We start from the raw sequence: 15,742 nt of genomic DNA on the forward strand, positions 1-15,742 counted from the left end.
TGTGAATCATTTTATTGTGACAGCAATGTTTGTTTTCAGCAGCCGAGGCAAATGTCATTTCCATGTTGTATGTGGAAAGGCTTTGCTGTTAGGAGTTGTGTTTCCCTCTTCCCCACGTGTCTCCCGTTTTCATCTCTGTCTGCCTCCGTTTGTATGATGTATGGTGATGCTTAGCATGTTTCCTTGTGCCTCCAGAATCACTACTGTCTGGTCTCCCTGCTTGCCTGCTCACCTCACCTGCCAACTCCCTGAGCTTATTCCATCCATGTAGCCAACACTCAGCTCAGCTCTGGCAGCTAGCATCCAGCTCAGCTTAGCTCAGCCATCACCTCTCCATCCTCAACCCTGCCTGTTACCCTCACACAGTGTTGATTTCCTAGACTAAAACTAAAAGTCCGACGCTACGATGACTAAAACTGAGACTAAATTTATTGACAAATTTTTGCCAAAGAATAAAAACTAGATTAACATGTTAGGGAGGGACTAGTGGAGAGATCCAATAGAGCTAAAAGACAAAGTCGTTTTATGTTTGGTTGCGCTCGGGTGTTGCGCTCTGGAAATAGCAGATCGGCTATTTTCAGCATGCAACAAAGTGTAAAATCAGGCATTATGACGCTATCAAGTCAAATAAAAAAAATCTTTTTTGATGACAGAATCAACTGCAGATTTAGTCGACTAAAATCGTATATTTAGTCGACTAAAACTAGACAACTAAAACTTTTCAGATGACTAAAATATTACTAAGAATAAAGTCAATTGTATTCAAATGACTAAAACTACATAGAAATGTCCTGTCAAAATGCTCAACACTGCTCCCTCTTACAATAAACCCCTTGTATTTGACTGCTTTCCACTTTCCATGTCTGCATTTGGATCACTGATCAGTAAATACCGGTGATGCATACCAGATGTTTGTTTGATGTTTGTGTGATTTATTTAATACATTGTGGCGCTGAGGTTAATATATTTCAGAATAAACTATTTTTTCATTAAATGTTAGCAGGCATGTTATTGGATTTCTTTTGTTCAATAAGTCATAGAGTTACAGCAAATCCATATACCTGTGTTGTAGTTATAGCTTACTGACCAAACACGCATGAGAAGTCTTAGATGGTGCATGGCTTCATCACTGAGAATACAGCTCATTACACTGGAAGGAGCAACAAGACTCCTCTGTGAACCAGATGCCGTGGATGTACAGTAACATAGAAAACAAACCCCATACGCTAGGCATGCCACGATTCATGAAAAAATCCGGTTCAATCCCGGTTCAGTCCCCGGCTCCGCCTGGGTTTGTGTCAAAGTGTCCTTGAGCAAGACACTGCCCCTAACTGCTCCCAATGAGCAGGTTGATGTCTTGCATGGTTTCCACCGCCATCAGTGTTTGAATGTAATGCCTAGGCCTATATAAATGTACAATATCGTCGTTGTCGGGTGGAAACCTTGTATGTCCAAAAGCGTTCGTTTTGTATTTATAATTTAAAAAATGAACTAAACTAGTGAAAACAGCCGATCTACATGCACACAACGCCTCGAGGCATTGTGTGCTTGTAGATCTGCTGTTTCCACTAGTTTTGTGCGACGGCCTTGTATGATGAAGCAGGGCTTTACTAACGAAAAAACGAGGTACGAGGTTTCTGCCCGACAGTAACAATATAGTACCAATGACCACTTTGCCCTCCAGGAGAAACCAGAATAAAAAACGTAATGTATACTTCATCACACAATGGTGTCACTTTCCAAAAATAAACCGAGTTTCGGATTAACCTCTACTCTCCTCTGAGAGAGACTGTAATTTGGACCCTCTTAAAGTTATTTCAAGTTTCGGCTCTCAGGTGCACTATGGCTACTGCATTACAGCTACTACAGTATGGTCCTGAAAATAACCTATGGCTTTGATGTCTTTTTCAAGAATGGTAGCCTGATGTAAAGTCAAATTATGACAGAGATGGGTGGAAAACACGAGTGGAGGCTCTGTTAACCACTTTCATCCTATTTTGGGCATGTTATTATAGACGGAAGTTAAAATAATTTGGTTTGGAACATCTCCAAAAATAGCCAGCATCTACACAAGAGGTTGCACCACAGAGCTTTGTGAGCTTGTAGATCGGCTATCCTTGCCACACTGCACCTTATAAGGTAGGGATTATTAAGTGTTTAAAGAAGACCTTTGCGTGTCATGCCTCATTAGAATCAAAGAGCCTGAAAGCTTGGACTGCCTGCCAAAAGACGCCCAGTTAAAGCTCCTTCAAGTCCCTCACCATAGTCCACAGACTACCAGAGCGAGTGCCAACAGTGTATATGTCAGAGCACCAATAAATGCAAGCGACAGCACCCAAGTGCACACGCACAAAATGAGATAGACAAGGCAGGTGAGATGAGGCAGAAATGGATTCAAGCAGACAGACATACAGTATTAAATAGCAACACGCACACGCACGCACGCACGCACGCACGCATGCACACACACTTAAAATAGTCTCGAGCAAAACCAAGCATGGATAATTGGAGGTTCTGAATCTTAAATGACAAGACCAAAGCAAATCAAATATTCCAGCGATAGATCTTTTGGGACAAACACGTGACCTGCGGTTGGCTGCTCAAGCTGCCAGTTCACTGAGGTAGCAAATGTGTAATTGCAGTCTCAAACACTGCCCATGTAAATGTAAATACTGCAATAAAATGCCCTCAGCTCCCTTAAATGATCCTTCACTAATGTGTCGGCCGGCATTATCAGAAAACACCTGCTTCACCCTGTTCATGCACCAATGAAGTCATTAATACTGTAATTGGCTTATGGTTGAAAGACCTTTTGTGGTGCTACAGTATACTTAGTTGTGTGCCGGTGTCTCATGCCAAAAACAGCAGATCTACAAGCTCACAATGCGAGATACAGTGCACGGCCAAATGACCATCCACGAGAATCAACAGAGCACCAGGAGAAATACGAATAATAAAAGGCTCAGAAAACATAATGAATCACCTGAAATCAACCTAGACAGCTGTACTACAAATCTTTTACTTTGGCAGCGCGAAAAAAAAAAAAAAGCTTTTCAATTTGGGCATTATCATTTTAGGTTCACAAATTACATAATGATATTCATGCCTATGAACAGGGGCGTCACAAGGGGTAGGAAAGTGGGACTGAGTTACTAGGGCCCAAGGTGGTGGAGGGGCCTTAATTATATACTTTATATATACTTTAGCTATTGAAAAATAGCAGATATACAAGCTCACAGCGCGGCACCGAGTGCCGCGCTGCAAGCTTGTAGATCTGCTATTTTTGAAAAGTCGTGAAAATGTGTACATATTTTTGAATATTTATGTATTTTTTAAGCGAACATTTGTAACTCAAGTTTTGCTTCTGGGGGGTCCCTGGAACTATATATTTTGAGATGGGGGTCCGTGGCCAAATACATCATTTTGGGGGTCCTGCACATGAAAAGGTTTGAGCTCCACTGACATCGAAACATAGGTTTTTCAAAAATATTTGAAATATTCAAAGATTTTCATGATTTTTCCAAAAATAGCAGATCTACAAGCTCGCAGCGCGGCACTTGGTGCCGCGCTGTGAGCTTGTATATCTGCTATTTTTCAATAGTTAAAGCACAGGGGCCCCCACAGTGAATCCTTGTACCCGGGGCCCAGAATTTGGTGCGACACCCCTGCCTATGAAACACGTGATAGTCCTACCTACTGGACACCTCTGACCTTTGGTCCATTCGCTGTCCTTACGTAGAATACATACAACGGGTAGAAAAGTGTGAGGACCATGTATATACCCCAAGACACCTTCCTAACTGGGGTCACTCTCCAGAGCATAATTATAGCCTACTCTAAGTTAACTAAAATTAAACTATGTTTACTAAGTTGATCAGCAGCTGGACAGAGCACCAAGGCATCACACATTGAAATTGTTTGGCTGGTTACATTTCAGTCTAAAGTCAAAGGGATTCTAATTGCCAGGTCCAAGCAGATAGTGGCTGGATGCAAATAGTAAGTAAAGTCTGAATATTTTGAGGTTTTAGATGTTAATCATTAGTGACCTACATTCTGTACTGTGAAGTCAAACTTCACTGTAGTACTCGGATCTCTCCTCTTTTTCAAGTTTTGGTTCCCTTTAATCCTAGAAGCACCAATGTAAGTTTTTAACTAAGGCTATCTCCATTGAGCACCTGGTTGATCTCTCTCAAGTCAATCTTATGTTGGCATTTCTTATCTAGTGCTGTCATAAAAATGATGTAATTCCATAATTGTAATTTGGATCTAAGAGTTTACCTAGAGCTGATGGAATCAGGTGTTCAGTGCGATACACTGCTTATTTCATCCTTGAGGCTCAGTTTCTGGAGTTCATGCTGCTTTAAAAAAAGGTAAAATAAAGAAATGGGTTCAAATTGCTTGCTCTACTTCTAATTACATAGATTATTTCTCAACCTATCTTTTTCCCCTTAAATTTCCAATCACTGATGAGCCTATTACTTAGTTTAATCTTTACACATGTTGCAATTAATCACCCATGCTGTGAGTTTTTTCTTATCACAAAGAAATCAATAAAAGTCCACCCTTTGTTCATAAGTAGGTGTTTTTGTTACTGGCGATTGCCTTTTCCTGGTTGCTCAGAGGAATCATGTTATAATCTGTCGTCTTAAAGGCATACAAAAGAGACTTAATTGCATCTACTACACCTCTGGTGAACACTTGTGCCTCAGGTTAGTGAAAGAATGAAACGCACGCACGTACGCACACACACACACACACACACACACACACACACACACACACACACACACACACACACACACACACACACACACACACACACACACACACACACACACACACACACACACACACACACACACACACACACACACACACACACTTTCTCCCGGTGTGTGCAGCTTGCAATTTGAGCTTTTCTATTTCTGCAGCCAGCAGGGGAGTGTAGAGTGTACTCAGAGAAAAGTGGTGGGGGTTGCTTTCATTCTGAGCCACGTCAAAGCACACAAACCCCAGCAAAATCCTGGGTCTCCGTCAGAATGACTGCTAGATCCCAAATGGCTCCAAAAGGCCCACTCCTTTCAGATGAGTTAACAAGGCATTTTCTTCTGCTGGGACACCTGTGTCTAGTTGGAATGGGTTGGCTGTCAGGGGCACCATTACAGAGCATCTGTGAGAGAAAATCCATAGATTATACAAAACAGTGCAATTATGCTATGTATGTGTGTGTGTGTGTGTGTGTGTGTGTATGAGTTCATTGCGACCACGGGTCGCATTTAGTATGAAAACCTGATCATGTCTGTCCATCCGCGCGTGACGACTCATGTCACACTCCATATATGCCCAAGATCCCTAATGTCATCAATATTAACTCTTATTGTGCCTATCCCGAACTGACCTTATTAACGTTCGGGGTGCCAATCCCGAACTAGTTCGGCTTTTTATAAAAAATTAAAAAAAACATCCAGAGGCCTTACCGAAGCCAGGGCTCCAGGGTACGACCTATTAGGTTGCATACGACCTAATTTCAAAAAGTGCGAGTTAAAATTTAACCAGGTCGCGCTGGTGCGACCTGAAAAAAAAAAGAAAGAAAAAAGAAAATCCTCAATCGAGGATCGCCTGACGCCTCTTCTCTCTCTCTCGCTCCGTCTCTCTCTCTCCCTGTCCCTGACTGCCTGCCTGCTCCGCCCCTCCCCTTCTCTCTCTTTCACTCACATACACACACACTCACACAGTACACACACTCTAGTGTTGGTCGGTCCAGTGGTCGAGCCACACACACAGACAGATTCTCTCTCTCTCTCGCTCACCTTGGATAGATATCACACATACTGTATACTAACCTTTCTTTGTATAACCATGCTTTTTCTGTTGTCATCTCGAACTGGATAATAACCACAGGGCTGTGGGTTGTTTGTTTGCTATTAGATTAGCTATTGATTAGCAATCGCTCGTGGATGTTTCCACCGTTGGTTACATTAACCTACTGTTACGTGCGAAAACAGCTGTGGCTCGTTTAAGTTCCTCATTGCCCAAAATGCGCTTTTCACTTCATAGACAATTAGCTCAAATTAATGGCACCTGTAAACTTTTCTGTCTGTTGGTGTAGCGTGTGTTCTGTGTGTGTGTGTGTGTGTGTGTGTGTGTGTGTCTCCAACTTAAGTGAACGTTTTCTGTTGATCAAGCAGCTCACTTCCCAGTATCTCACTCCAAAACCATAAGGACAATTTTATTTTTCCATCCTGCATGAAAGCAGGCCTATTGCATTTAGTCTACGTTGTGCAATTTGAAAGTCATAGTTCTATATTGCCTTTGTTAGCCTAGATATTCGTAAATTTCTTGAATTAATGTCTTTAGTTTGCAAATATTAACTTGAAGCAAAAATACATAAAAACTAGGCTACAGCTTTTTTTTTACTTATCATGAGACATATTGTTATCAGGGTATTCAACAACATTATATTGAATATCAAAGGCTTTCCTAATATCACACAGCCTTGGTGCTGACCCATTTTGTCAACTACTGCTGCTCATGCAGAGAAACCTAAAGTTCAGATTAAAATATTTAGCAAATATCAAGTTTGGGTCATTGTCAATCATTACAAGGCAACCTTATGGTATGGAAATGAACACAACTGTCATCAGCATAATAAAGCTATGTATTAATACCACGCTAATACGCTATACAAAGAAAAAGATGGTGCTACCTAATTTCTGGTGGTGCTACCTAATGAAAATGTAGGTGGCACCAGTGCTACCTGTGATAAAGTTAGTCTGGAGCCCTGACCGAAGCACCGGGCTAAATTTTCGAGCCGGGCCGCCGGCCGTCATCTGTTTACACGGCCCGCGAGAGCGTCGCGCCGCCGATATTTGTCATCCACTCCAATGCAATCCAGGATCTTTAGAGCTCATTTTCTCTGTTCCATGCATATCCATGAGGTGTGCAAGGTTTAATCACGGCTAAATCGCCGAAAATAGGGCTTCTAAAATGCTTGGTAGCCAATAGCTAACTTCAAGCTAACTTCATCCTGTTCCTGTTCATGCACAAAGGAAAGTGTTCAGGCGCGTCATGGCTGCGCACGCTTGTGCATATACAGCGTATGTCTATGGTGGATTCTATGGCCATTGGGCGCCCTCTAGTGGTGATTCTGGGCACTGAAAGGGTTAAGCCCATATCTGGGAATGCCCATACATGGTCTATGCTCATGTAGGCCTACGCTCAATATATGGCCAAGAATAAGATCCATGATGTCATCAATATTAAGCCTATATCTGGGAATGGACATATTGTGTCAGTCTCATGATAAGCAGTGCGGTTGTCGTGATGCGAGTCGTCACACTTACAAAGTCCTTGTCCCTTTCATGCCGATGTATGGAGATCCCTGATGTCATCAATATTAAACCCATATTTGGTAATGCCCATTTATGGACATATTGTGTCAGTCTCTGTTGTTTCAGCACGACCTCGCCCGAGGTTGCTTCTCGCCCTTATGGTGTCTTACTGGTACAGTACGGTAGCCTATACTGTATATCTAGTATATCTATATATCCATATCGATACAGCATATAATGTGTGAGGTTGTGCGTGCCAAACACACACACACAACTGTGCGTGTCCATGTCCTACAGTAAATGACTTCAGTCGAAGCATACAGTATATCTAGCTTGCTGCTTAGCAGAAAAGGACATTCAAAAATGTATTTAAAAATATATTTTCTTGAGCGGAAACGCACCACATCTGTAACCGCTTTCAGGGGCCGTAGTTACAGACTCGATGTAGCATTCAAAGATTGTGGAATAGTTGTCTGCCTTGAGAGAATAAGGCAAGGCACACAGGATACACAGTAAGTACTGCACCAAGAAGTTCTATCCAACAAGGACAATGAGGTGAAGATGAATACCCTCTTGGGGGTCATTGGAACAGTATTGATCAAACTAATCTACAGAATGAATCTTCTTCCGACAGCTCTTTTATTGCGAACTATAAATTTACTGACTGGGAACTATAAATGTACAACGGTGACTTTGTAAAAGAATCGACAGAAAGCTGTCAATACTTCATCTGGCTTTTTAGATTATATATTTTACAAAATCACTTCCTCAGTTAACAACTCTTGACATGTGGCTCAGTTGATGAACTGCTTAAATTACCCCCAACTCATTTTCTGACATCTGCACTATTACTTAAGTTGTGGTCGGGGACGTGCTGGGCCCCTGATTCAGCCCGGGAAAAAGGAGGCCTTCATTGCGCGCTATAGAGAGAAATCTCTCTCTATAGCGCTGCTGCTGCTACTCAAAGATTTTCCATTTCAGATCATGACAAGTGACAAGCCAGTGGGCCAATTACTGTACATGAGTTATACTTCGTCATTGTCGGGTGGAAACCTTGTATGTCCAAAACCGTTTGTTTTGTATTTATCATTTAAAAAATGATTTAAACTAGTGAAAACAGCCGATCTACAAGCACACAACGCCTCGCACCGCGAGGCGTTGTGTGCTTGTAGATCTGCTGTTTTCACTACTTTTGTGCAACAGCCTTGTATGATGAAGCAGGGCTTTGCTTTGCGAAAAAAAATATTTTTAATGTTTTTCCTAATGGCCGGCCTGGACCGGCTGGGAATGAAGCGGCCGTTCAGGAGTTGTCCCGCTTTTCCCAATGGCCAGCACGTCCCTGGTTGTGGTGGAGGTCAGAATCCCTTGACAAGAAACGGAGAGGAAATTACTCATAACAGAGCAGCTTCCTATCACCACGGGCACATGGCCCTCTAATCACGGCTGAGAAAAGCCTACATAATCTCTCTAATGCAGGGGTTTTCAAAGTGGGTGACGGGGCACCCTGGGGTGCCGTGACGGCAGTCCAGGGGTGCCGCGAGATAATTTGATAATATTTGGAATTTATTTGGACACTTGAAAAAAATATTTAGTATCATTTTAAACTTGAAGTACAAAGTTATTTTCAGTCAGTTCTAACCAAAATGGCTATTATCTCAAGTTTTCCTCGCAACATAATCACTAAAATATCGTCACTGTCGGGCAGAAACCTTGTATCTCCAAGTTTCAAATGTGTACGTCTTTTGGCAAAGCAAAGCCCTGCTTCATCATACAAGACTGTCGCACAAAACTAGTGAACACAGCCGATCTACAAGCACACAACGCCTCGCGATGTGTGCTTGTAGATCTGCTGTTTTCACAAGTTTAGTACATTTTATAGATGATAAATACAAAACGAACGGTTTTGGACACAAGGTTTCCACCCGACAACGACGATATGCTATAAATATAAGGTGCTGGAAGTGAAAATTATAATGTAGGGGTGCCTCGGATTAAAAAAAATATTTATAGGGTGCCCTGAGACAAAAAGGTTTGGGAACCCCTGCTCTAATGTACACTCCATTAAATAACAACATGGCCTTAAATGACCATATGAAACAAACATAACATAGGAAGACACTGGATTGGCCAGTGGAGCCGCAAGTCAACACCACCCCCATATTATGTGAGAAAGCTTGCCATAACTCCACTGCAAGAACTGTCTGGGTTTATAGAAGTACCTATAACTAAAATGTCTTATAATATAACCATTACTGTTACTATGCAAGATTACATATTGTTATGAAAACCCAAATGATTTATTTAACCACATATCCTATATCATGACATAACTACATGTCTGACATTTCTAACAAACCAAACTAATTGGTTGAGAATTCAGTGAGTCACTGGAGCAGCTCAGACAGTTCTAACCTTTTATTCAGGTGACAGTATAGAAAAAGTTGACTAACGCTTCGATTCTAATGCATCATGACTCTGATGAAGATGCATTAGCATTGAAACATTAGTCAACTTTTTCAGTACTGGCACCTGAATAAAAGGTTAGACCTGTCTGAGCTGCTCCAGTGTCTCTCTCTTCTGCATACATCTGTCCCTGCTCCTGTGATGCACCAGACTAGCCGTGTAGGCTGAGGCGCGTTGTAGAACCCCTTTGTTCTCTTATGATTATCTTAATACTGGAGAGACCTCCTGCTTCAATAGACATACATGGGGCATACATGCTTAGGAGGTATGGCTCTCCCAGGGGGCCAGTTGTCCGGATTTAAAATGAAGAAAAAACTCAACTGAACTAAAAGTTCCTAGGATTGGCCGCTAGTTGCGCTGTTCTGGTAGCAAAAGCAACAGGTTCTCCATAAGATTCCATTAATTTCCCCGGAACTTTTACATTTGATGTTCTTACCTTAATAAACATTGTCATAAATACTTTATGGTTCCTGTCGCTAGTTTAAAGCCTTGTTTCAATCACCATGACATGCGTTTTGTGAAAATATGGTCCAATTTATGTTATAAGTGATCTTAAAGCAGGGTATGCTATAGGAGGGGCTTGTGATCATAGGCTTGTGATGGTTCTTCTTCGCATGCTTTATTTTCGGCAAGCTCAAGACAATGTCCCATGTATCCCTGCGATTGCACGTGACCGTTGGCAGCCAATAGCATTCCTGGTACCCACATTAAAACAATGATGGCGACACCCATACAAGGGCAAAAAGCTTAATTTTCGCCGCATAGAAACCAATGGGTTCCCACCGTCCATTTTTTACAGTATATGGGCTCTACCCATAAAATATGGTGGCAGCGATGATGCAATGTCACTCCAATGAACCGCAGTGGACAATGAGGTAGCTACAAAACTGATCGTGAACAGGAAATGGGTATGCCACCCTCTGGAAAGGGGAAGTAAAGTTATGCACAGTCTATTGCTGATGATTAGGAGTTCCATTTATTTGTAAATAGTTTACTGCATTTTCAATGGGAAGGAAGATGAACTCTGCATGAGTGATACAGTACTATTTACAAACACTTAATTTAGTCTAAAACTAGGATGAAATATTCAATTCTAGTCCCTTTAATGATTTAATTTAATGACTAGCCCTGGATTAAGGATTAGTGGACAAATGTGTAAATAAAAATATAATGATAGGTCATTTCTTTCTGAAAGCTAATGTCTCGGTCATATCATTGAACTATTGAATATATTAAATGAATATTATTTCTCTGGGTCATAGCTGCTTCTCCAGTTTTTATTACTGGCATCTAACCAATGATGTTAATCCATAGTTCTACTGCACTGCTTTAGCACATATTCTACTATTCTACTAAGTATTTAAATTAAACTATTCCGTTTTGCCTGCAGCCCAGCTAAAATGTTAAGTCTTGACAGCTAAGGGACTCTTCCCGAAGTTCACAATCAGCCAGGTAAAACATTGTTTCATAAACAATCCAAACTTTGCCCCTCATTTAACTAAAAGTGCCAAAAGATTTAATTAGTTTCCCATATGAACCAGGGGGAAAAGGAAAAACATCATCAAATAATGCTGTTATGCCTTTGGTCTAACTAATATGTACACATTTTCCGTCTCAAACAATTGAAAACTCTGTTGACACATTGACTGGGTAAAGTATTTTCTTTTCTAGGTAGGAGTTAACACAGTGATACTGTTGTTATCATGGGGCACACGCTCCAGGGCAATGACAAACCAGCCAACTTCAGCCCTCCTGTGTGCACAGAGCCGACTCCAGGTTCCATCCCTTCCCGGATAGTCTGTTTCATACCTTTCCCCCATAATTAAGAACAGTGTTAAAGTGTTGAACAGCAGGCTGTGCCCTACACCTCAACCCAGTGAGTGTTCTTCCCCATGTAAAGAGTGGCGTTGGTGTGTTAAACCATGCATGTCCAATAGACTTTGACTTCAAGTCTGTGTTTTCCTGTTTTCCAGACAGTGTTTGTTGTTGCAGTTATAAAGACCAGTGTTGCTCTGGGGAATTATGTCTGTGTGCCAACTAGACCTTGACTTTTTCTATGTCTATGGTTGATAAGGGCACTTCTTCCTGGAGCGTCATACTTCCTCCAGTCTGGCAACAGTGCTGGTGCTCCTTCCAGTCCTGCAGGGACAACAAACCACTGGAATGAGCTGGGGTCTGGGGAAATACAATATTGTACTGCAAAACAATGGTGATCAGCTGAGTGAGACAACCACCCACATAAGGTACAGAATCAAGCAGTGCGTCAGTAAAGTAAATCTTTATGTTTCATTGTATTTCACTCACGTGTGCATGCGTATACTGAAAAGGGAATTGTGTAGAAGCAATTTAAAAAAGCAAATACGATTTATGGACAATAGCATAGCCCTAGCATGGACAATAGCATAGCATGTTTATGTGGACATGTGCGTGTGTATGTGATGATTTGCTTGAAAAAGAAAATGAAGATAATCAATCAATCAATAAAAATTGCTGCCAAACCAAACCCTAAGGCAATAATGAGGTGTCTTCTGAAGGATAATGATGTCTTACCTTCCTCTGGCAGAAGGTAGAGCAGTAGTTGACCTTGTGACAGCCTGTGCATTCACTCATGGCCACCCGCCCGCAGTTTACGCACATTTGCTGTGAAGTGAATGTAGGAGTGTATGAATATTTTAACTTAATATATCATCCAACCCTCCGGGAAGAAGATAATCCACACACAGAGCTCCTGAAACAACCTCCGGGATCACCATAGATATATTATAAAACAACACATACTCGGCTAATGATGCCAAATGACAAACACAAGGTCACACGTGTGCCACCCATAATGTCTAATTTATAGTTTATTGCACTGCCATGTCGCTGTGTTGCATTGCAAGCTTAAAAATCTGTCATTTATGGTGAGCGACACCACCCAATGACAGAATAATACATTATGCTTCAAGCATTTCCTTTGATAAGATCACACATAAATCATGCTACAGTAGATAGTTCCTACTGCAGTGACACTATAGCTGTCACTGCTCTAGCCTCTGATACATCAAGACAAAAGACAGGCTCCAGGGACAACTAAGGGACAGGACGTGTCAATGTGTCCGCTATATCCATGCTCCTCTGCTCCAACCGCTTCCCACACACACACACACACACTAGTTATCCGATGTTAAACGTCAACCAGCTTCAAGGTTGTTTGTTCCCATGTATCCTTCCATATTGTTTATGTGTTGGAGGCAGAGATATTTTAAGTCACGCTGACAGATTTACCCTTTGAGAGGAAAAGAACCAATTCAAAATTGGGACCTACTTTACATAATAGCGGCCCACACAGAGCAAACGGGGTGTGAATAGAATGCAGCCTCGCTGTAGGGATGGGATGATATTAAAATGTCATATCACGATTATTGTGACAAAAGAAATCGAGATTTACGATATTATCGCGATTAAATCCATTAAACTGGGGCGGCTGTGGAACATTTGCCAAAAAATAGCAGATTTACAAGCTCACAACGCGTGGCAACGCGACGTGTTGTGAGCTTGTAGACCGGTTATTTTTTGGCAAAGATAATCGATAGTGTGAAAAAAGACGGCATAAGACTGTATCAAGTACGTCTATTACCAATTAAGTAACGTTTACAAATTATAGAGGGTTTAAGTGATACCGGATATACAGCTCAGCAAATAAAAGGTGAATTGAACCCAGTACATGACGGAGGACGATATCACGATACATTAAATCTCCACGATACGTTTATCGTGTTTATCATCACGATAAACGATAATATCGCTTATCGTCCCATCCCTAGTCATCTGGTAGAGTCCTGCCAGCTGTGGGCTGTACAGGAAAGCCTTTGTAATTGTTTATTTGTGCAGTCCTTTGTTCTGTTCTCCCTGAGAATTTAAGCTTACTTAAAGTAATAGTACACACAGTTTTATATATATTTGGCTTAAGTTTATTACATGAGGCAAATAAGGATGATGTTACTATTGCTATCATTTATCTATCTATCTATCGACAGTATTCATTCACGAAACCTGTGTCTGTCTGTACCAGGAATAACTCTGGTGGCATGTGAGTATCATGACTACATCAGGTAAAGGGATTATGCAGACAGGTGGGCATGTAATCCCAATTTGCATCATTACCGATTTGTGTGCTACCCGAGTAGGCTGGCTAACGGCCTGCCAGTCTACTTATTATTAATAATAGAACTATGGCAAGTTAAAAGGTGGCAACAACGTGTATAAATAATAAGGCCAGCAATTACCTGCAAATTTGCAAATTTGTTACATAAAATACCTCAAAATACTTATACAAAGGGGTGAGCAAAGACGATTTCCCAGCTGATCTTGACAGGCTTGTACACAAAATGATTGCCCTCCTGTGCTGGGATTATTATTTATTTGTATTTTTTTTTACAGAATAGCAGCTCATTGAGTGCAATATATTTATTCTGTCAGACAGTTACACAAGGCCTGAACAATGGCCTGCCACACTGGTCTGGAACACTTTCCTTTAAGATAGACTACTTTTCTTTATGTTGCACTACTTTCCTACGTGGATTTACCATGTGGATTTTACCTTAATGCAGAATACCTTCCTATGTAGACCTACTGATAGTATATATTTTTGGAGCGGTGAAACCGGCTCCCTATAAACAGCTATGTCCATGGCCGGCTACGTGTGTGGGTGTCCGGCAGACTATGTCTGTAGCCTGTCAATACCTCTGCTGACCACACACACACACACACACACGTTAAAGGAGGGGCGCTGCTGAGCAGAGCAGGCACACAACATCTTTTCTTTGTCTTTTTTTTATTTTTATTTGTACCGACACACAGGAACAGATTGAGAAGAGGCTGTTGTGCAGACCACACACATATTTATCTTACCTTTATTATTCATATTCAATTATAGAAAAAAATATTTACTCATGCACTCAATGTTTATGAATATGTACGGAGCCCCGCAGTGGCCACTGGAGGGAAAAAATATATATAATGCTAATTCGTGGCCACGAAATAGTAATTGGTGGCCACGAAATACTAATTCGTACCCACGAAATAGTAATTAGTGGCCACGAAATAGTAATTGGTGGCCACGAAATACTAATTCATGCCCACAAAATAGTAATTGGTGGCCACGAAATAGTAATTGGTGGCCACGAAATACTAATTGGTGGCCACGAAATACTAATTGGTGGCCACGAAATAGTATAGTAATTGGTGGCCATGAAGTAGTAATTGGTGGCCACGAAATAGTAATTGGTGGCCACGAAATAGTAATTGGTGGCCACGAAATAGTAATTGGTGGCCACGAAATACTAATTCATGCCCACGAAATAGTAATTGGTGGCCACGAAATACTAATTCATGCCCACGAAATACTAATTCGTGGCCACGAAATACTAATTCATGCCCACGAAATACTAATTCGTGGCCACGAATTAGCGTTATATATTTTTTTCCCCTCCAGTGGCCACTAGGGGGCTCCGTAAATATGACACTGTGTGATGGCTGTAAAATGGAAGGGGGAGATTCAAACTGAATCTTATCCCTTAAGTCCATGTCCAAGTATTTTCAAATGTACGGTGGCAGGACTGCATCCCTGGGAGGATTTCTGTTCTTTCCAAATAAATATTTAATTTTCCCTAGGATGACGGGACGGTGTTACTCAATATCAAGAACGCAAAGACAGGAGTTACGACCTCGGGAAGAAATCAAGAATGTACGGTACTTGTCAAGTTAACTCACAGAGAGAATGCTCTCTCAAGGTCACAGGACCAGAGAACACATCTGTCATTTGAGACGGATTTGTACTTGAAGCTGCGTGATCGCCAGGTGGAAATTAGCGTGGCCAAGGAATCCAGGGTGTGAAAAAAATGATTACGGTTGAAGAGTTATACTGTAGGTCAAAAATGAAGCGGCTTTTATAGCGTCACCTTGAG

At 41.4% G+C, this 15,742-nt stretch overlaps 1 protein-coding gene across 1 annotated transcript in view; it reads right to left on the reverse strand.

Annotated features, from left to right (window-relative positions):
• Positions 1-11,804: 11,804 nt before the first annotated feature.
• Positions 11,805-15,742, reverse strand: part of deaf1 (DEAF1 transcription factor) — a gene marked incomplete at its 5' end in the record, with an annotated part of 41,455 nt that continues 37,517 nt past the window's right edge. Inside the window, 2 exons of the mRNA XM_080737173.1 lie at positions 11,805-11,933; positions 12,345-12,434. Of these exons, the coding sequence (XP_080593299.1) occupies positions 11,832-11,933; positions 12,345-12,434 (192 nt within the window). The 3' untranslated portion in view covers positions 11,805-11,831. The remainder of the gene's footprint in view (positions 11,934-12,344; positions 12,435-15,742) is intronic.

The sequence above is a fragment of the Nannobrachium achirus genome, assembly GCF_963921795.1.
Source record: "Nannobrachium achirus genome assembly, chromosome: 11".
In the NCBI taxonomy this organism is placed as follows: domain Eukaryota; kingdom Metazoa; phylum Chordata; class Actinopteri; order Myctophiformes; family Myctophidae; genus Nannobrachium; species Nannobrachium achirus.